We start from the raw sequence: 20,727 nt of genomic DNA, 5'->3' as shown, positions 1-20,727 counted from the left end.
TACTCGTTGAAGTCGTCGCCAATGTCCTCGTCCTCGAAACTGAGCTGCCACATCACGAGCAGCACCCCGTAGAGAGTTGGAGGCCAACCCCGCCACTGAGCGAACCCTTCGAACCCGCTCCTCACCGTCCCCGTAGCACCGCTCCAAAGGCTAGCCGAAAGCGTCGCTGTTACCAACGCCGGCCGCCGCTCGGAAGGATCTCGATAAGAGAGATGACTGTTTCGCTCCGCTGCTTCCAAAACTGCTGCCTCGTCGCCCGCCCGTAGAGCAGAGACGAGTACTCTTGCACGCCAATGTCCTGAAGCCCAGCGTCCGAAATCTTAGTCAGGGACGATAGGTAGCTGAAGATGACGGGCAACGCCTTGCCAACCGTCGCGGGTGACTCGTCTCGAGACCCAGCCATGAGCTTGACGAGCACGGTCGAGGTAAGGAGCGGAATCGGGTCTTCGGTGTTGGACGAGTGCGCGAGGAGCGGAAGGAAATGTCGGTAGGGGTCGCCAGTCTGAATGATAGCTTTGGATAGCGCAGGTACGCCTTCAATCCACGGGTTAGTTGATTGCGACAGCTGTTAAGGTCAGGTAGGCAATAGGGCAACGGAGCGGCGTACAGTCGAGCAGATCGCTCAAGAGGACGAGGATGTTCTGCACTACGTCTTGTCTCTTGGCGGCAGATTCGAGGACGCTCTTCTTCCCTGGCTCTCCAACGAATAGTGTGCGGTAACCATCCAAGTCGGCCTCGACGATTTGTATGCGCACATCTCGCTTGACCTTGTCGACGGCGCGGATGCGGGCGAGTTGGTCTTCGGTCAGGGAACCTGCGCGCACGGCGCCATCCCACGGAATCAGTCGCTGGCGGACGTTGCCTTGCAGCGATGCCAGATACGGCGGCGGGTCTAGTAACATGGCGGCGCAAACAAGCTTCTGGTCTCGATTATGAGGCTCAAGATAGCTTCGGATGTTGTAGTCCTGTTGGATGTTGGAGTCTCTGGTAGCTAACCAACCCTGGCTTCCATGGGTCGAGCAAGGCGGCCAACCCCAGTTACGTAACTGCACAGTGAGCGGGGCCCTGCAGCTTCCTGCTGCGGCGGCGACAGTCCATTGTCAGCTGCAACCTGGAACTCTGTAACGAGTGAACTGGTTACCTAACTAATTTATTTCGATGGTTTTGGGACAATGGCGGCCGAGAAATTGGGCAAAATGCTTGAAATGGCTCCCGTCATGTCATGCCAGTTCGGTATTACCTATGTCATGACGGTGTTTTTTACGAAGCAGCATGGCGCGCCATTCACTCTCCACCCCCAGCGACCAACTTCTTCGTGCACGCTCTCTGGCCAAAAAAAGCCGAACTCTAAGTGTAGATGCCGCCGAAACCTTCGACAAAAAGAAACCCGTTCGGAATCCCAAAGTCGGGTTTTTATTTGGCACCGTTTCTTTTATTTGATTTATTTTGCTCGGTTTTCTTTATCTCTTCTTTATCTCGATATTTATCATTTTTTCTCTTTTTTTTGATTCTCTTTTCTCGCCCTTCGAGTTCGGCTTTTTTGACCAGAGGGTGGTGCACTTCGACCATGATGCGTTTGACCAAGCTCGTATTGACAGGGGTGTCCGCCAAGGCGGTAGGCTTTGGTGCGAAGGACGAGGATTGGCTTGGCTGAGCGGCAGGGGAGAAACGAAACGACAAGGATCCGTGTCGATAAGATCCAGCCGGCAGCCACAAAACCACGGCAATGGCGGGGCAATGAGCCTGGAGGGGAGAGAGCTGTGAGGCTGTTGCTGGCTGTCAATAGAGAGTGTCATGCTCCGAAAGGGCCAGACAAGTTAGCATGGTTCGGGTATGACAGCGACCTGCAGCATGCCAACTCAGACGGTGCCCGTCCCGTCATGCAGCACACTGAGCTGCATCAACAGAATTACCAGGGTTGGACCACTTAGTCGAGCCACTCAATCGACATCTGATCAAGCGGCATTCTAGCGTCAGGAACGAGATTGATTCAGAAAGGAACAGGAGGAAGGGTCCCATCTTGATGGTGAATTGGAACTTTTGATCAATGGCCAAACAGGGGTTTGCTGGTTGTGACGGGTTGTCGCGGGGCAGTGGAGGGAGTGAAAAAAGGCGTGAAATGCGAGAGGTTGGGCGCATCAAGTGTCGTCAACTTTTGGAGGAGGTTGGGGACACCAATTGCGCCTGACCAGCAAGCTTCACCGTACCAGCCATAAACTAAACCTTGGTTGCAATAAATCCCGCCCATGCAGAATCCCCCGCCCCATTTTCCCTTTACTTTTTCTCCTGAGTCCAGAAACTTTGCCCTGCATTTTGCTCGACAACAATCGAGCCCTGGGACGAGCGGTTCGCATTTCGCGACTCCAATCGCTCATTTTCACCCCAGCAGCTCAGACATTCATTCGCCCTCTCTCATTTTCGCGAATCGCCTGCAGCTCTGCGTTCCAACAACCCAAAACACATTCCACGGGTCGGACCGAAACGCCAATTTGACGAGTTGGGGATCATCAGGTACCGGTCGAAGAGGGACAAACAACAAGTACAGAGTGCAACGACAGCCAGCATTTTTGCCAACACTTTTTTTAACATTCCTCGCCGGCTTTCAACACCCCGCTCCGCCGCCCCGCCCCGACCGGGAGCCAGACCGCCGGCGCACCGTGTCGGTCTCCACAAACCGCCGGGTCTAAGCTCCGGGCATTGCCCCGTCCCGATTCTCACCAAACATGGCGCCCCGGCCATCACTCCTGGGCATCAGCTCGGCGCTATGGCTATTGTTCGCAAGCTTTGCGCACGACGCTGCGGCCCACCCTTTCCCGAAAGATGACCTGCACGCAGCGGGCTACGGCTATCTCATGCCCCGCCAATGCAACCAATACTGCGGCTACAACAACATGTTCTGCTGCGAAGAGGGAACCCAATGCTACACCGCCAACGGCATTGCCGGCTGCTCCTCGGACGCAGGCGGCGGCTGGGCTCGGTACACGACCACATGGACCCTGACGCAGACCTTCACCAAGACCTACAACTCCTTCGTCCCGGCCGCGACCGCCCCGCCCGGCACCGGCGACTGCGTCCCACCCGAGGGCTCGGGCCAGATTGCCTGCGGGAACATCTGCTGCGCCAGCTGGCAATATTGCGCCTACAAGGGACAGTGCATGGCGAACATCCCCGGCCCCGGTCCCGATCCCGGCCCGGCCCCGACCGGCACCGGAGCGCAAATCCCTCACAACGGCCTTCAGCGCGCCCTACCGCGTAACCAGCGGCACCGCGACCACCACCAACACTGACACGGCCGCGGGGGCCGCCACCAGCACCGGCGCGGTGAACCCGGGGGGCACGGCGGGCGGGCTGAGCGGCGGGGCGATCGCGGGCATCGTCATCGGCACGATCGCGGGCGTGGCGTTGCTGCTGCTCATCTGCGCGTGCTGCGTGGTGCGTGGCCTGTGGCACGGCCTGCTGGCTCTGCTGGGCATCGGCGGCCGCAAGAAGAAGACGGAGACGGTCATCGAGGAGGAGCGCTACGAGCGCCGCGGCTCCTCCCACACCCACCGCGACAACCACGGCTCCTGGTACGGTGGGCGTCCGGCCTCGGCCAGCGCCCGCAAGGAGAAGAGCAAGGGCGCCGGTCTGCTGGGCATGGGCGCCGCGTTGGGTACGCTGGCCTTGCTGCTGGGGTTGAGGAGGGATCATAAGAAGAAGGCCGCTCCGGCCAAGACCCGCAGCGACGTCGCTAGCAGCTACTGGTCGGATTCCTACACCGCCACGAGTCCAAGTGAGTAACCCCCATCATCCGAGGACGAGAGAGAGAGAGAGAGATGATACAGTTTGACTAACGCGCAATCAACCAAACAGGCTCAAGAAGCAGCGACAGACGAACCCGTCACTCGCGGAACAGCCGGGCGCCGAGCAGGGTGACCCGGACGACACACACCCGCACCCGCGTGTCGAGGTCGAGAGGACCATCAGTACGATCGCAACGGTCGCCGAGGCCATGATGAAAAAACTAAAAAAAAAAAACTTAAACCACCTTCTTCCCATTTGCCTTCATACCTAAAGGCTTGAAGGCAGACGACAACAACGACAGCGACAAATATATCGCCCTCTGTAATTTCCCAACACACACCACACAGACACACACACACACACAACACTCTTCACGAGTACATGCTTTTTACCTCTCCCCCAGTATATATGTTTTGAGAGGGACATCTCCCCCCCCCCTTTTTCGGATGGCGTTTTACGGAGTTCACGGTAGATACATAAGATGATGGGAGGATTTCTGACTCCTAGAGCAAGAGATAGCGGTGCAGCATGAGCGCTGATGATGAAGGATGAAAGATGAAACATGAATGAAGAGATGATGCAGGATATGAGGATGAGGGGGGGTCTAGTCAACGAGAGCATTTACATAGCCGGATGGCTGAGGCGGGCTTTTGATGAGAGATGGTTGACGAGCTGGGGAGTCGGCGACGAGATATCATATCATGACCCTCGAGGTGCTTCCATAATACGAGCCATCTGTCAACATTGTGTCGTTCTCATGTGCATTTGTGTATCCCCATGCGGCAGTAGCTTTGAGGTATCGAGGTATCAAAGGTATATCAACTGATCGCTTCGCCCAAAAACTGAACCACCAGTCCAAGCAAGACAAGCCTGTAGCCGCAGCGGGCCGGGGATTCGTCATCATTAGCTCTGCAGAGCGAGGCACCCCGAGGACGGCGGGTATTGGCGCGTGCACCCCCCCAGCACTTGTGGTTCAGAAGGTTGCCCATTTTGCAGTAGCGATTTTTACGCTACAAAACATGCAAATGCCCATTGACCCCTTGCCACTCCGGTTGAGACCCATAAAGCACAAAGAAACCCATGGCTGCATGTCCATCACTCCTCAACCACGTTGCCCTTCTCCGAGACGTAGATGCCGTCCAAGAACTGTGTCGCGTGTTAGCCTCGTTATCCTCGCCCGTGGTGTGGGAGATGCCGGGTGTCGGTGCCCCGCGATTTTGTGTATTGGACGAACCTTCCGGATATCCTTGTTCCGCACTCTGCAAATCTGCTGGATGTCCGCAGCGCTTTGCGAGACGGCCTCGAGCGAGTTACCGTGGAGGACCAGCTCATCCTTCTGCGCCTTCGAGACCTCCACTTCGACACCGGGCTGCATCACGACGTTCCGGACGATCTTCTCGCCGATGAAGTTACTGTAGCACATTCAAATCAGTCCTTGTCCTGTTTCCGCGTCTGGCCATAACCCGGCTTGTCCAGGCCCTTCGTCCCTCTTCAAAGCCGGCCCCTGGTCGCCCCGATATTCGTCCATTGTTACGTACCGGATCTCGACCTCCCAGTTGCCCGTCTCGGAGTTCTGCTCCAGGTTGACGTTGATGGGAAAATGGGCGTAGACGTAACGCATCTTGTACTTGAAGCCCTTGGTCACGCCGATGATCATGTTGTTGATGAGGGTCCGGACGGTGCGGAGGGCAGCAACGTTCTTGCGGACGCCATGGTGGATCTCGAGGCCGATCACGTTCTTCTTGATAGCCGAGAAGCTGACGGCGATGTGGCCCAGGTCCTTGACGAGCTTGCCGCGGGGGCCCTCGACCGTAACGAGCCTCGCCTTAATCGTGACCTTGACTATAAGCGGAACAATGGGTCAGCAACTAGCCATTTCGCAATTGCCCCAAAACCACCACGCATATTCCCCCCCCGAGAACCCAGCCCCCAATGCCCGCTCGCGTCCTCCTCGGTGCACTTTGGTCGGTGTCGGTCGTCGATCGCGGGTCACAGGCGGTCTTTCTTTCCAGGTTCTTCTTGCGGCACACCGGGATGCAAATTGGCAAACGTACCGTTCTCCGGGACCTCGAGGGTCTCCTCACTGTGGATGTAGCGCATCTTTGCGTTTGGACCTGAACGTGAGGAGGGGTGAGGTGTTGCTTCGTCGTCGAGGTGGGCGAAAGGGTAGTATGCAAACCCGAGAAAAAACGTCGATTTTGCGGCCCCGGATTAATTCCAGTTGTGCGCCGATCGGCTTTGAAGCTCTGTTAGGGCAGAGGAGAAAGTCCTTCAGCGATTGGCTGAGAAGGGCGGAGGCTGGAGTAAAGTGGGACCGGCCAGCATGTTTCTTCCCCAAACTTTTAAGAACCATCACGGCGATACCACAGACACAGCGCATACCTACAAGTTAAGAGAACCCGGGAATTGACCATAATCACAATAGTGAGGGGCACGCAAACTTGTCGATACTTTCATTACTTCAGCGCCCGCCACACATACCCCGGTTCACCGGTCAATTTGCGTATCTCTCGAATCGGAAGTAGAAGTCTGTTTCGGTATTTCTCGCCTTTCCTCGATGCGGTGAAAGAAAGTTGCAGTTTTAATGACTGGCACGACAAAACCATGTCTTCTCTTATGCCACGGTCTCCTCAGCTTCCTGTCGCTGGAGATGAAGAGTATCTTGGCGCTACCTCTCGCTGCTGTGCAGGCAATGTAGGGACTTACACTGCATATAAGACGTAGTTCTTGGCGTCAAGACCCAGACGGTTTTATGAAATGTCCATTATTTCGTAAAATCTGGGAAGTTAACTGACCCAGTTAGGTTTTGGAGAGGTAACAAATAACATAAATTAAATCCTGTCTGTTTTGCCCAAAAAGGTTCCGTGTCCAGCAACCCACCTGAGATTCATCAATACCCGCCCAGGTACAGATGACGCAGCCATATCAGCCAAGTCCCCAATCCGTGCCAAGGCCCAGCTCCACCTCCACTTGATTGCGCAGCCCGCAAGCACGCCGCGCGGTAGCTTCACTGCAGGGTCCTGAGCCGTGGCTGATTGCGGGAACATTCAACTGCCACTCCTGAGCTTACACTCTTGAACACCAAAGATACCTCGACCCGCTACCTCGCTCTACGGATACTATCGCCTCGCCTTCCCTACTAGGATCTTATCATTGAAACTTTACGGCGATTTGCGCATGTGATCCCACCCCCGCGCATCCCGCCCAGAGCTCTCCCCGATCGAATACCACCATGTCGTACTTCTTTGCGACTCCGGTCGATATCGACATTGTTCTTGACAATGCCGACGAACGGTCAATGGTCGATGTCAAGCTGGACAAGAACCGGCGCGAGAAAGCTCCATTGTATATGGACGGCGAGTCGGTCAGGGGTGCCGTGACTGTGAGGCCAAAGGATGGCAAGCGGTTAGAACACACGGGCATCAAGGTGCAATTCATTGGCACAATAGGTATGGGCCCATGGAAGGCGGAGTTTGAGATGCTGTGCTAGCTCTGGCTAACATCGTTGTTCAACCGTCAGAGATGTTCTTTGATCGAGGCAACCATTACGAGTTCCTCTCCCTCGTGCAAGAGCTGGCCGCGCCCGGCGAGCTGCAGCACCCGCAGACCTTCGATTTCAACTTCAAGAACGTCGAGAAGCAGTACGAGTCGTACAACGGCATCAACGTCAAGCTGCGCTACTTTGTGCGCGTCACCGTGTCGCGCCGCATGGCCGACGTGATCCGCGAGAAGGACATCTGGGTCTACAGCTACCGGATCCCACCCGAGATGAACAGCAGCATCAAGATGGACGTCGGCATCGAGGACTGTTTGCACATTGAGTTTGAGTACAGCAAGAGCAAGTACCACCTCAAGGACGTTATTGTTGGCCGCATCTACTTCCTACTCGTGCGACTCAAGATCAAGCATATGGAGCTTAGCATCATCCGTCGGGAGACGACGGGCGCCGCGCCGAACCAGTACAATGAGAGCGAGACGCTGGTGCGGTTTGAGGTAAGCGAGCCCTTATCGGCGACAATGGGACCAAAGGCTTGGGAAACTAACACTTACATCTTACAGATCATGGACGGCTCACCATCACGGGGAGAGACCATTCCCATCCGGTTGTTCCTGGGTGGCTTTGACTTGACCCCAACCTTCCGGGACGTCAACAAGAAGTTCTCGACAAGATACTACCTCAGTTTAGTCTTGATCGATGAAGGTAAACTCACATTAATCACCCTTTTCCCGCTGCCTGAGATATTCTAACATGGCTTTACAGATGCGAGGAGGTATTTCAAACAGTCCGAGATCATTCTCTACCGGCAAGCGCCCGAATTGGCCAATTCCCAAGACCAAGGAGCGTTACCGGCGCCGCCACCGGAAAATAAGCAAATAATGGCGGGTACCAGCGCGGCATGATTTTATAGTCGGAGGAACGGGAAACGGAGGGGTAGCGCAATGTTAGTGAATTGTATGGACAAGCGGGGAGGTAATTCTTCAGCATGGGCATGGCGTCAATTGATACGGGTGTTTGTTCTCAACTTTCCATCGGCTCCTTAAGGGACCTATGTCCTGCCATCGTGATCCCCTCCCAAGCAATAACACCAACCCCTGTCATCATGCCGACATCATCAAAGAGGTATCCATTTTCCTGGACGCTAAAACCTTTACACTAAAAACCATTACAGAAACCATGTCCTTTGCATTCCCGCCCCAGATCCTCATCCCCATCATCTACCCCGCGTCCCCCATCCCACTTACCCTCACGCTAAATCCATCAAATCATCCTCGGGGCTAAACCCAAACTGGTTGTTCTGGATCGCCACGATCCTGTCCAACTCCTGCTGGTACTGCTTCCGGATATCGGCCAGCATAAGGAACCGCCGCGGCGGCAACTGCTTTCCGCTCCGCGCCGAGAACCTCTTCATCTTCTCCAGCAGCGGCGCATCCTCCTCCTCCTCCGTTTCGTTGTCACCACCCTCACCACCACCACCAACGTCCTGGGCCGCCTCCGCATCCAGCCTCTTCACAAGCTCGTCCACCTGCGCCTCCAGATCATCGCCCCCCGTCTTGCTACCCCGCTGGTCCCCATCCTCGTCGCTCCCACCAGGGAGCACATCTTCCAGGATATACGCCTCCTGCGGCGGGACACAGCTCAGGGCATTGATCAGCAGCAGGTACTGCCTGGTGACCTGGGTGTCAAGGGCGTCGTCGACGGCGCCGGCTGCGTTATTCGAGCTCACACCGCCACCGCCACCGGCGACGCGATCGCCCTCGCCGGCGCGGCGCAGCTTCTGCAGGCGGTCGAGCAGGACGGCGGCGGCGCCGCGGTAGTCGTTGTGGCTGATGCGCCAGGCGTAGAGGATCTGGTGGTAGGGGACGCCGGCGAGCACGTCGCGGGCGGCGCGGCACTTGTCGACCAGCATGTCGTCGACCTTGGTCTGCAGGCCCGAGAAGGGCAGCGTGATGAGCTCGGAGCTCTGGCCCGTCTCGCACATCTTCTCGACGAGGCGGCGGAGGTAGGATTTCTGGAGGGCTTCGTCGTCGAGGGAGAGCAGGGCCGAGTGGGCTTCCTCGAAGTGCGAGATGGAGGTGGCGGCCGCGAAGAGGCGGCTGAGCATCTCGGTTTTGATAGCGCCCGTGGCTTCGTGGTTGTTGTTATTGCTACCTCCTTGTTGGACGAACTGCAGCGCGAGGCGGGAGAACTCCATGACGAAGGAGTAGGCCTTTTGCCGGTCGTAGAGGCTGACGATGTGGGAGTAGTAGTTTGGAAGCCCGCTGTTAAGGAGATTCCATTCTGTGTCGTCGAGAAGCCCCGCGCTGTGTCTGTCTAAGTGTTTGAGGGAAATGCTCAGGCCAATGGCGGCCTTTTTGAAGTAAAAGGAAGCTGTGTCGTGGTCCCTGAGCGCGAGGAAGACGCGGCCTTGGACGTATGTGGAAAATGCATCCTCATCAGCAAAGGGGTGAAGCTCCAATGCAAGATCGGGCCGGTCCTGTTTGAGGAGCGAGCACTGCAGCAGCCAGGTGTAGATGACGGTCGTACTGCTGGGAGCACAAAGGTCCAACACCAGATCGGTGATGCTCGAGAGTAGAGGCACGTTGTTGCTCTCTGGAAGTCCGAAAAGATGCCCGGTCAGCCCTTCGAGAGCGGTTTTGGTGTTATTCTCATCTTGGACGCGCTTTGTCAAGGCTGGCGAAGAGGAACCGGAGCCACCTGATTTTGTTGTTGAAAAGCTCAACTCAGTCTTCGCCATCCACCTTAAGTGTTCCAGTCTACGGAGAGCATCGATCAGGCGGCGATACACTGAGCCGACCTCGAACCGCGAGTGCAGTGGAGAAGCGTCCTCGCTTTCGATATCAAACTCCATGTGCACAAGCAGGATGAGCTGGCTAAAGAGGATCTGCCAGTGGAGCTCGATGGTCTCCTGTACGGCACGAACGACCACTTTCCTTCCGAATCCCGTGAAGGGTTCCCGCAGCTCTTGAGAGTTTGCCTCACTCGTCACCGTGATAAGGTCGAACAGGTCCTCGTAAAGCCGCGCTGTCACCATCTGGTAGTTCTGACCCAGGGTGTCAAACACCTGGGCCAAATCCTCGTCCGTAATCGAGGGCCAGAACCCAGCGCGGTCCAAAAATAGCTGCATCCGTTCGCTATCTGACCGGGCCGAATTTCCATATAACTCGGCCCTTAAAGCAGAATTGCTTAGTTGGTGCATGCTGTCTGAAAAGCTGTCCACAAAGGTCAAACCGGCCGACACCAGCGCAGCGACATCTTCGTGCCTCTTTTCGGGAGACTGGAGGTTGTAGTAGACACGGTCGAGGTCGCTGCACTGCCTGACAGCGGCAACCAAGTCGGCGCAAGCAACCCAGATCATACCATCCAAGGGGTCGAAGACCAGTGAGAGGGCTTCGCCCCTTTGTTTATCGAGCTCGAGCAAGAGTCGCCAGAAGCGCATCCACTGAGTCTCGCTCGTGTTTCTGAACTGGTCGTAGTCTGCGCCCCCTGATGGGCTCCGGTCCAATGTCGTGGTCGATCCTAGTACAGAGCAAATAGATTCTGCGATGCTCCTGCCGGCCTTGGACGCCGACTCCTTGTAAGTACCCAATCCTTTCTCGTACATCGCCAGCGCTGTCTCGAGGGTCGATTTGGAGAAGCGGCCAGGGAAGAAGATGAGGTCGAGCCACTTCTCGGCCGAGTCTGTTGGGTTCCAGGACCCTGACACCCGCACAGTCGGTACCGTGTTGTCGACATGCACCGCCTTCCAGCCGTCGCCAAAAGGCTCCGTCCCGTTCTGTGGTTGTACTTGCAACCTGTGCACGCGATAGCTGGTGTTGTTCTTCCACATCGTCCACAGCTCGGGTCCGTCAGGCTGCTGGGTCACAGCAAAATCCGCCAGAGTCCACACGTCCAGTGAGGATGGGCCGGGGGGGTATCAAGTGGGTGTTTGGAAAGCAATCCGCGACGTGTACCGACCCCTGATCGTTTGCCTTCACCTTCCAGAACTTGAACTCGCCAGCCCCAACAGGGGAGTATGTCACTACCAGGCATTGCCCGCGGCCGCTCTCCAGTATCCGGATCAGGTTGCCCTGAGACGGATCGACGGTCCACTTGCCAACTTCTTGGGGGTCACGCCTCGTGTTTAGAATGTCGCCAGTGTACAGAATCTGGCCGGTCCGCACATCCCACACTCTCATACGGTGATCCAGGCAGATGGTAAACAGGAATGCCGTCTCGGAATGGCCCATGGTCGTAACTGCTGTCGAGGCGGCTGCCGTCAACTCCATGTTGACCTTGTCGTACCTGATAGTCGGGTTTCGTTGGAAGGGAACCAACCCCCGAAGACTTTGCCCCCATCCGGCAACGTTGTAGATGGTTTCCTTCCACGCCCCTCCATTTGCTATTGATAGTACGTTAGTGGTGGCTCGTAGTGTGACCGCAGAGCAGCCCATGACTTACAGTCAAACGCCCTGTTCCTGTCGAACTTCAAGATGCCGCCATCGTGCATGGTCACGATCAGCTGGTCAGGGTTGACAACGGCCAGTCTATGCGGATGCTTAAACCCGAATCCCGGAGGCGAATACGACTTGCAAGCATCGCCTAGCCCCCCATCGGTCGCGGTCCGTTTCCGAAAGTGATCCGGCCGCAGTGTGAGCGACCATAGTTGGTTGGAGTGGTCCACAGCATAGACGCAGAGCGCATCGCCGTCTTCGTAGTCGGCAAAGCCGATGCAGGATGTCCGAATCGGAGTCGGAAAACGGAGGTTCAAGATGAGCGGCGCATCAGGCTCCTTCTCTTGTTTGCAGACATCGGCGACGCGCAGACTGAGGACATTGCCGTTATCCAAGACCCGCCATATGAAGCCTCGTGGTGAGCCGTTGTATTTCCGGTAGTAAATGGAGGATGCTGTCGCTAGACTCTTCGATTTGTATCCCTTTTCGTCGTCGGCCGAGGGGCCACTCCGACTTGAGCTCGACCGTCCATAGGCGCCCTGCGGTGCGACACGGATTTGGACGGTCGATGATTGCGACGCAGGTTCTAAATTCAATCGCGTCTCCTTGTAGAATATCTCGAAGTCTCTGGAGGCCATCTTGCCCCCCTGTGTCGGTTGTAGGCGACAATGGATAGGGTTGGCGATGTTGTCGCGGTTTGTTCGAGATGTAGACGCGGTCTGGAGCTTCAAGGGCAGAATTCTGGCCGCCTTTGCAGATGGCAGCTTGGCGGGGAGCTTGGATGTTGCAGCACACCGTGACCCTTGCATGGACACAGGCAAGTCAGCGCACAGACCATAGCTGGTAGGGACCTCCCTATTGAAGTGGGCCATTCAGTGTGAGTTGTGGGCTTGTGAAAGGAACAAACTTCCGGACACCAACAAACATGCAGCATGCTTTATCTTTATCGTCTCGAAGCAAATAATTCATCTTGTCATTCAATAGCTACTACCATATAACGCCAGTCCTTCATGCATAACCTAGCTAAATCCCAAGCCCAACAATAACTCCTACGCTGTAACTACCACAGCTTCCCGCATAACCCACCATGCATCGTGACATCCATGTCGAGCTAACACTTGTACTAATTGGTCTAGCCTCATTAAGTTACTTACTCCTTCTCCAGATCTTTCGGGCTCGGGTCGCCAATGCCGTCTTCGTTGATGGCAAACAGAGCATCGCCTTCGGGCAAGCAGGGACTGTCGTAGATCTTGGCGATTCTCGTCTCCCCGCGACCCTTCTTCAAGCTGATTCTCGTTGTGCTGGAGTGCGCCATAATGTTGCCGCCAATTGGCTTCTTCGGGTCGGGGTTGAACATGGCAGACGGGCCACCGTCAACCTGGGCCACCACCTGGTTTGTGATGACGACTGCGATGCCAAACTCGTCTGCGAGTCGTTGGAGAGTGCGTAGGAACTTGGCAAGATGTGTCTGTCTGGAGTTCAGTTCGCCACGGCCTAGGAAATCTGTTCTGTACAGCGACGTGGCAGAATCGACGACCAGTAAGCTGAAGCGCGTCTCACACATCATAGCCGCCGCTTGATTCAGAAGCTGCAGCTGATGGTCCGAGTTATAAGCTCGGGCGTACGCAACATTGTCGAGAACCTCTTCGCCGGAGAGGCCGTAGCGGTTGGCAACGGCGAGTAGTCGGACGGGGCGGAATGTACCCTCGGTGTCGATGTACAGACACTTCCCCTCGCCGCCGCCCATGTCGAAGGGTAGCTGGCATGTTACGGCTAGCGTGTGGCAAATTTGTGATTTTCCAGTTCGGAACTCGCCGAAAAGTTCGGTCACGCTGCCGGTCTCAATGCCGCCGGCGAGGAGGGTGTCCAGCTGCTTCGAGCCGGTGGTGATAGATATCAGCTCACTGCGCCGCTGATGCATCTCGGTCGCTGTCGTAAAACCCATTGGCACAAGCTTGGAAGCCTCGGCGAGAATCTTGGCTGCCTTCTGTGATGAGATACCCTTGACCTGCTCAAGCACCCTCTGTGGTGTATAGGCGACAGCCTCGACCGTATTAAGCCCTGACTCGACGATTGCTTGAATTTCACGTTTTGTGAGCCCGGAAACACCCTTCATGCCAGAGACGTTAGTTACGGTCAATCGAAACCGTGGCGTGGACAACAAGAACTCACCTCTAATGCCAGGAGAGGGGTCGGCGCGCCGGGTCCGGTCTGACCGACATCCTCGGCACTCCCCGACTCATCATACTCCTCGTGTCCGGCCATTTGCGTCGCGTTTGCATATACCAAGCTGCGTGTGTGTGTTGTTTTTGGAATTATGCAGCGAGAAATCCTGGAACGTGGGATTGGTAAACCACGGTCGGGCTGTTGACAGTAAAAGATCGGCCAGGCACCAACGCGTCTGGTGGATCCCAGAAGACGCGCAGCCCCGTGACCACTTGAAAAGCCTGCTTGGACTCCGGCCAATTCTGCCCCACACGACCCCCCATCAAGCTCAGCTCAGCACAAAAAATAACAACCTGGAACCCAGAACCTCTGATTGAATTCGTCGAGCTTTGTTTTTTTGTTTCTTTTGTTTTTCTACGAAAAAGAAAAAGAAAAGTTGTTGAGAGCATCATAATGAGTACACAACCACCGAATTCTCAATCAATATGTATTCCAAATATGAATCTTCAACATACGTACTTCAGTTTTTAAACCACATGAATGCAACATGCAACCTACCATCTCCAAATAGCCAGTACATCATCGCTCCCTTTGCATCCCAAAACGCCATCGAGCAAATTTCATCATAAACCAACCAACCCAACGGCGAACGTAACTTCAATACGAATAAAAGTGACCCTAACATCCCCTTGCGCAATCTGACAAATACAACCCCCCCAAACTCTCAATCACAACCCCCGCACCCTCTTGACACCGACCCAATCTCCGACCCCAACCCACCGTCTTACAAGCACTCACCACCCCCCACCCGCGCGGGAAGCATCTCAAACCCCCTCGCCAGCCCTCCCCGAAGCCCGACTGTTGTTGCTAAAGTGCAGATCCCCCGGCCCAAACGTCGGGTCCGGCGGCGCCGGCGCGTATTGCTGCTGCTGCTGTTGCTGTTGTTGGTGTTGGTGGTGGTGGTGCTGTTGTCGGTGGTACTGTTGCGGGTGTTGTTGCGACTGCTGCTGCTGCTGCTGCTGCTGCTGCGAGTGCCGCGCGGCGGCCGCCGCCGCCATGTACAGCCTCGAACTGTGCGAGGAGGTGTAGCTGCGGCCGTCGCTGGCGCTCTTGAACGAGCGCGGTTGCGAATCGATGGAGTCGGCTGAGGAAGAAGCCACCGAGCTGCGGTCGCCGGGACGGCGCGGGTTGGGGCGGCGCGGGGAGGTGGGGGGTATGGTGGTTGTGGCTGTGGTTGTTGTTATTGTTGCGGCGGCGGCGGCGGTGGTGTTGGTAGTGGTCGGGATGTAGATATCGCAGTGCTGTTGGTTTCGTGGCGGCGGCGGCGACTGGCCTTCGAGGCGCCTCAGGGTGTCTTCGTTCAACGTGCCGGCCGATCGGGAGGAATGCCTCGTGTTGGTCTTGTTGTATGCGAACTGCGAGACGGGTAGTGCGGCGGAGGGCGTGCTGCTTCCCAGGGATTCGGTGTCCGTGAGCTTCTGGAAGATGGAGGCGGAGGAAGGGCTTGGTTTGGGGCCGAGGTTTGTTGCGGTGATGCGAGTTGATCGTTCCTCCTCGTAGTAGCCGCGCCCCTTGCTTTGTGAATCTGAGTCCCGGCCGGCGAGGGTCGTCGAGGAAGCCAGTTTCTCTCCCAGTTCGTTGAGCGATGCCGGCCGAGATATCCATATGCCGTCGACTTCGATGCCGCTCTGGATGGCACGAACGCCGAAGGGGACCGTGTTGGCCCGCTTCATCGGAAGGCCCGTCTTGCGCATCTCCTCTACCCGCGCCCTCTTTTCGTTGTCCAGCACTTCTTTTTTCTTCATCAGTCGATTGTTCCACCACAGCTTGCCCAGACCTGCGCAAAAGACACAGACAATTGCCATAGCGAGGACCTACGGTGGTGTGTTAGTGAAGACACTTCACCCGGCTATCTGAACAGGGCTGGAAAGAGAAAGTGCGACATACAAAGGTCATCTCCTGCCACAGGTCCCATGATGTAAAAAAGGTACCGGGCATCTTGTCCAGTTGCCGTTCCGCGGCCAAAAATGGCTAGGACGTTGCAAGTGAAACCTGTTGATCGCCGTGGCTCCGTTTGCAGAGCTTCGTCGAATTGTTATCGTGATTTGGAGGCGACAGAGGATGCTAACGCCCCGCCGTCCCTGTCCTATAGTTATGGCGGCACCGAATTGCTCAACGATCAAGGTACTTCAACTGGCTCCCGATGATGGCCGTCCCGAACGGCCGGTCTCCAATAATTTCTTTCCCTGGCAGATACGAGAGCGTGTAACGAGTGACAGCGGCTTCGTGGTGGTCATCTGTTACTCAAACAAGCTTCTTTAACTGTCGGCGAGGCCCGGGTGGCTGCATCGGTAGGGCTAGGGGTTCCGTTAAAGGCCCATGAGGCGCATTCCGAAATATTCCAGTTTGTGATACATCGAATCAGGGCGGTAAAGATGGTGACGATCAGGGATAACACGAGATGAAGCCGCCGTCACCTATTTACGTATCACAGATGGTATGCGTGAACGAGCGGACGTGAGAGATGGTTGGGCTGCACTTCTCACAAAAAAGCAAACGACGAAAACCAACCAGGCGGCCCGGCGAACCGGCGATCGGAACAGAACCTGGGGATTTTGTATGCGCTATGAAGCCGTCTCACGGGTACCGGCATCGACACGCAAGGCCAGGGGCAACCGTCAACCCACAAATCGCAAGACCTGCAGACAACAGCAGAGTGCAAACCCTGGATAGCTGACGAGTCCCGTTCCATCTGGCCCCGGCCCGGCCGCTTTCGCCATCTGCGCTGCGACATCGCGACCCCGTCTGCGTCTCGACGGGCAAAGAATACTCCATCACACGTCGAAAAAGACGGCCGAACCGGCCGAAGACCCTCGGGGCGCGTTCCTTGCAGCGGGATCGAACCCAGCTCGGCAGGCTAAATAGGATCGAACAACGGGATGGCGAACAACCAAAGCTCTTCAAATTGCGCCTGAAGCCCCCCACCGGACGGGCGAGCCTGGTTCGTGGATTGAGGACTACGGCTGTGCAAGTCGGCATTCAGCTCATGCAGACGGTGGTGACAAGCGGAAGCAAGGCAACCCAAAGGCAGCCATTCCTACCTGATCACAACTCGGATCGTTCGTCTGTATGTCCATACCTACCTACCTGCTACTCTTAGAAATGTGAGGAGTTGCAGTTCGGCCAATATTGGTTGCGTTTCCCCAACGACTCGCATGCTCGCCATCCGATTGGAGCACAGGTTGCTTCGGCATTCATCCAGATTGCCTCCGCCATCAAGCTTCTGGACCGCTGTCGGCACGGCTCGGCAAATTCGGTTCTCTGCAACCATGCGAGGCCTTTTGACCGTAGCCCTGGTTAAGATCAGCAGAGAACGAGAAGGACAAGAACTGGCAGCCAAGAAGGGGAAGAGGACTCTTGAGATGCCAAGCGGAGCTGGAGGCAGGGCTGGGTCCTTGGTTTGACCCATGAACACGGATGCCAAGCAACCGAACTGACAAGCAGTGCAAGTTGTACTCCTTTGTAGAAAGGCTTGCTTGGCAGATTGCCAGGGGCAACGCCCCTTTTCACTCACTCCCTCCAGGCTGATCAATCTTCAATACGAAGTATTGACGAGGCACTCCATTTTCACACAGAACATGGCGTTACAGATCTCGCAGAGCTAGGCCGGCATCAGTGGTTTGGTTCTCGAAGATCCACCTATCTTTCCACCAGGATTCTGTCCCCTTCCTGAAGGGCTGCCCTTAGCGCTACCCTCGGCGCCTTCGTCCTCTTCACCGGCAGCCTCGAGATTGGTATCCCCGTCTTCCTCCTCCTCCTCCTCCTCCTCGTCCCGAGATTTCTCTTCGCAAGCCTTCTTGACCTTTTCCAGGAACTCTCTGTCACTCTTCATCAAGTAGATCTCCGAAAAGTCGAGCGAACAGATGAACGCAGGAACGGCACTCGTCTCGTCGCCGACATCCTTGAACCGATGACCATCATGCTTTCTCTCGCAATCGCCATAAACCTCCATAACCTCCTTGTCGAGGTCGACAACATAGGCCCACTCGCAAAAGAGCGTATTTGCGAATTCCAGCTCTAGCTTCACGGGGATCTTCTTTACTTTCTTTTCCTTGTCGTCTTCAGCACCATCCGTCTCCTCGGTCTGGCCCGCCCGAGCGATGATGCCCAGAATGCCAGCAGAGGTTTCCCGCGCCATGCTGGGATAAAGCTTCCTGACGCCGTACATGGTGGGGTTGAACCTAAGGTTTTGCTCGTGTTGGTTGTCGTCCCAGGCTTCGCCTTCATTCCAGATGGCGGTTATCTCATCCTCCGTCGGCTCGTAAATGTGATTCTCCAGGCCGGCCTTGAGGTTCTCGACGTTGCGGGCGAATGACAGGAAGTTAAAGATCTTGGCGCCCTGACCTTCGGGGTAGCCATCGAACTGGCCGTACTGGGCGATGAACCATTTGCCCTTCCAAAAGACGCTGCAACTTGTCAGCCATCCCGTTTCCTTGTTTTCTTTTTCCCTTTCGCGTTGTCTTCATTTTATTCCCTGCTTTCCCATGGATGCAGGACAATTCGGCAGCAAGTGGGGATATAACGGAAACAAGACAATATGAAAGACTTACCAAATGAGATGCCGGGTCCCCATGATGACGATTTACCGACTGGGTTGGTTTGGTAGTGAGAGTTTGGTGAGTAGCTTCAAGTTGTTGGTGAAGTAGGTATTTGGACTGAGATTTGTGGAGAGCAAGTGTTGAGGTTGTTATCGAGGTGGCAGGTTCAGGAATTGCAAACATTCAGTGCAGGAAGGTGCAGCCAACCCCCCCCCCCATTTATCTTTCATCTGAACCCCCTCAACTTCAAAAACGGGGGATACAGAGATTCTGAGCATCTGCAGCACCCCGTCAAAAAATCTGCACTCTGCACCTCAGGTTTGCTGTTGGCCAAGTAAAAGCCCCCAAACCCCAGGCGGGTGCGGCGTTTGCCTAGAGTTGTCAATTTCTACTAGTCGAAATGGGCGTGGGAGCCTGAGACAAGGCACTCAGTTGGCTTGGTAACATTCGAGCTTGAACCAGGTTTGAGTGATCACAAAGGGCAGGCCAGCGATGGAGGGGGAGAGGGGGAGGGGCTGGTTGCATGCTGGTTGGGATTTGCATCAGGCATCCGCCCCCAAACCACCAACCAAAAGCGGCTACATCACCAACAACACCAAACAAGTACATACAAACACGACAGCCATGAACTCACCATTTGATGACATCCCGCCCTTCCCCGAGGGCCTCCCTCTTGCGCCAATCGCCATCATTTCACATGCAAAGCTACTCGACGGCGACAATGACGAAGCCGTCCGTTTGCTTACAGCGGCCAAGACGCACGGCTTCTTGTACCTGAATCTGCAGGACACACCGCAAGGCAAAGCCTTCCTCGCTGAAGCAGATCAGCTCCACGCCGTTGCCAAGGAAGCATTCGCCCTGCCCCTGCATGAGAAGCTCCCTCACGCCCTCGAGCGCGGCGTCTCCCTCTTCGGGTACAAAGCGGCTGGCACAGTCAAGACAACCGACCGCGACCAGCGGCGCGACACAACCGAATTCTTCTGCGTTAGCAAAGACTACGTACACAACATAGCCCGAGAGAACATCCGGGGCACTCCCATAACCTACCCGCCCGAAATCACCACTCACACCCCGCTCTTCCAATCCTTCACCCGCCGCGGCCACGACTGCGGCCTGCTCGTCCTGCGCACGCTCGCCTCGCAGTTGGGCCTCCCGGCCGACTCGTTTGACCACCTCAACCGCTTCGACCAGCCCTCAGGCGACCACTGTCGTTTGACACACAAACCGCCGTCACCGCCCAACCCGGACGGCAGCGTCTCCTCCTCGACGCTCGGCCTGCCGAGCCACACCGACTTCGGCAGCGTCACAGTCCTCTTCAACTGGCTTGGCGGGCTGCAGGTTGAGTCCCATATCGATACCGCCAACACCGCAACCACGGACGGCAGGGAAGGAGGAGGAGGAGGAGAACGAGAAGTGGTGCAGCGGGAATGGCAATGGGTGAAACCCTTGCCAGGACATGCGATCGTCAATCTAGGTACTGTATACCCCGCTCCCCCTCCTTTCGTAATCCCCCCTCAACCCCCCCCCCTTAAAACCCCCGTGAGCGAGTCAGTTTCTCTCAGCAGTTCCTTTTTTGAAGAATACAATACACATCAACCACCACCACAAACCACAAGCACCACCGCACTAACCAAACCCCTCTATCATTACCCGCCCCACTGCAGGGGACGCAATGGTGACCTTTACCAACGGCGCGCTCAAGTCGGCCAAGCACCGGGTGGTGCCCTCGCCGGGCGAGCAGGCCGGCGCGGACCGGTACAGCGTGGTGTACTTTGTGCGGCCCCACAATGACGTGCCGATGAGGGCGCTCGCCCAGTTCGATGACCGCACCAAGGCCGGAGCCCTCCAGGTGGCTGGGAAGTTCTCCGCCGATCTCGCTAGGAAGGGCGAAGTGGTGCTGACTGCAGGCGAATGGATGAGGCAGAGGGGTATCCAGCTGGGCAACTGAGAGGTCTCGAGGTGGGAAAAAAAAAAAAAAAAAAAAAAAAAAAAAAAAAGGCATCTGTATTTTCTACCCAGAAAATGTGAGATGTAGCTATCAACCTATCCCATACATAAGCCTTAATTCCGGCTTACGTAGTAGGTAATCGTCGCGCAGCTATAGTAACGTATATCTTGGGACGGACAAATGTGGTCAACCCGAAGGTGCCAGCGGTCATCAAAGGACCGCTCACAGACTCTTCGTCCCATGGTCAACACCCTGTGGCACGGACTAGCCGTCCATCGATAATGAAAAGCAGAAGAACGC

The 20,727-nt window shown here is 56.0% G+C and overlaps 9 protein-coding genes across 9 annotated transcripts; 3 read left to right on the top strand and 6 right to left on the bottom strand.

The window, feature by feature from the left end:
• Positions 1–169: 169 nt before the first annotated feature.
• CHGG_02796 (uncharacterized protein) lies at positions 170–902 on the bottom strand (the record flags this gene model as incomplete). The annotated part of the gene is made up of 2 exons (XM_001229311.1): positions 170–534; positions 608–902. 2 exons carry the CDS (start codon positions 900–902, stop codon positions 170–172), a joined length of 660 nt encoding a protein of 219 aa, XP_001229312.1.
• A 1,821-nt stretch (positions 903–2,723) lies between these two features.
• CHGG_02795 (uncharacterized protein) lies at positions 2,724–3,995 on the top strand (the record flags this gene model as incomplete). Its single annotated transcript, XM_001229310.1, has 3 exons — positions 2,724–3,151; positions 3,261–3,772; positions 3,853–3,995. 3 exons carry the CDS (start codon positions 2,724–2,726, stop codon positions 3,993–3,995), a joined length of 1,083 nt encoding a protein of 360 aa, XP_001229311.1.
• Positions 3,996–4,878: 883 nt separating this feature from the next.
• Positions 4,879–5,883, bottom strand: CHGG_02794 (60S ribosomal protein L9; the record flags this gene model as incomplete). Its single annotated transcript, XM_001229309.1, has 4 exons — positions 4,879–4,929; positions 5,018–5,195; positions 5,322–5,625; positions 5,838–5,883. The coding sequence occupies 4 exons, from the start codon at positions 5,881–5,883 to the stop codon at positions 4,879–4,881; spliced, it is 579 nt and encodes a 192-aa protein (XP_001229310.1).
• Positions 5,884–7,015: 1,132 nt separating this feature from the next.
• Positions 7,016–8,184, top strand: CHGG_02793 (uncharacterized protein; the record flags this gene model as incomplete). Its single annotated transcript, XM_001229308.1, has 4 exons — positions 7,016–7,232; positions 7,304–7,776; positions 7,843–7,984; positions 8,045–8,184. 4 exons carry the CDS (start codon positions 7,016–7,018, stop codon positions 8,182–8,184), a joined length of 972 nt encoding a protein of 323 aa, XP_001229309.1.
• A 344-nt stretch (positions 8,185–8,528) lies between these two features.
• On the bottom strand, positions 8,529–12,353 carry CHGG_02792 (uncharacterized protein; the record flags this gene model as incomplete). Its single annotated transcript, XM_001229307.1, has 3 exons — positions 8,529–11,120; positions 11,236–11,663; positions 11,723–12,353. 3 exons carry the CDS (start codon positions 12,351–12,353, stop codon positions 8,529–8,531), a joined length of 3,651 nt encoding a protein of 1,216 aa, XP_001229308.1.
• Positions 12,354–12,865: 512 nt separating this feature from the next.
• CHGG_02791 (uncharacterized protein) lies at positions 12,866–13,980 on the bottom strand (the record flags this gene model as incomplete). The annotated part of the gene is made up of 2 exons (XM_001229306.1): positions 12,866–13,825; positions 13,888–13,980. 2 exons carry the CDS (start codon positions 13,978–13,980, stop codon positions 12,866–12,868), a joined length of 1,053 nt encoding a protein of 350 aa, XP_001229307.1.
• A 725-nt stretch (positions 13,981–14,705) lies between these two features.
• Positions 14,706–15,879, bottom strand: CHGG_02790 (uncharacterized protein; the record flags this gene model as incomplete). Its single annotated transcript, XM_001229305.1, has 2 exons — positions 14,706–15,755; positions 15,829–15,879. The coding sequence occupies 2 exons, from the start codon at positions 15,877–15,879 to the stop codon at positions 14,706–14,708; spliced, it is 1,101 nt and encodes a 366-aa protein (XP_001229306.1).
• Positions 15,880–17,542: 1,663 nt separating this feature from the next.
• Positions 17,543–18,514, bottom strand: CHGG_02789 (uncharacterized protein; the record flags this gene model as incomplete). The annotated part of the gene is made up of 2 exons (XM_001229304.1): positions 17,543–18,347; positions 18,492–18,514. The coding sequence occupies 2 exons, from the start codon at positions 18,512–18,514 to the stop codon at positions 17,543–17,545; spliced, it is 828 nt and encodes a 275-aa protein (XP_001229305.1).
• A 589-nt stretch (positions 18,515–19,103) lies between these two features.
• CHGG_02788 (uncharacterized protein) lies at positions 19,104–20,427 on the top strand (the record flags this gene model as incomplete). Its single annotated transcript, XM_001229303.1, has 2 exons — positions 19,104–19,953; positions 20,144–20,427. The coding sequence occupies 2 exons, from the start codon at positions 19,104–19,106 to the stop codon at positions 20,425–20,427; spliced, it is 1,134 nt and encodes a 377-aa protein (XP_001229304.1).
• Between the last annotated feature and the right edge of the window lie 300 nt (positions 20,428–20,727).

Source organism: Chaetomium globosum, genomic scaffold (assembly GCF_000143365.1).
Source record: "Chaetomium globosum CBS 148.51 scaffold_2 genomic scaffold, whole genome shotgun sequence".
Classification (NCBI taxonomy): Eukaryota; Fungi; Ascomycota; class Sordariomycetes; order Sordariales; family Chaetomiaceae; genus Chaetomium; species Chaetomium globosum.
Note: the sequence above shows the minus strand (reverse complement) of the source record. Positions and strands in the feature narration are given on the sequence as shown.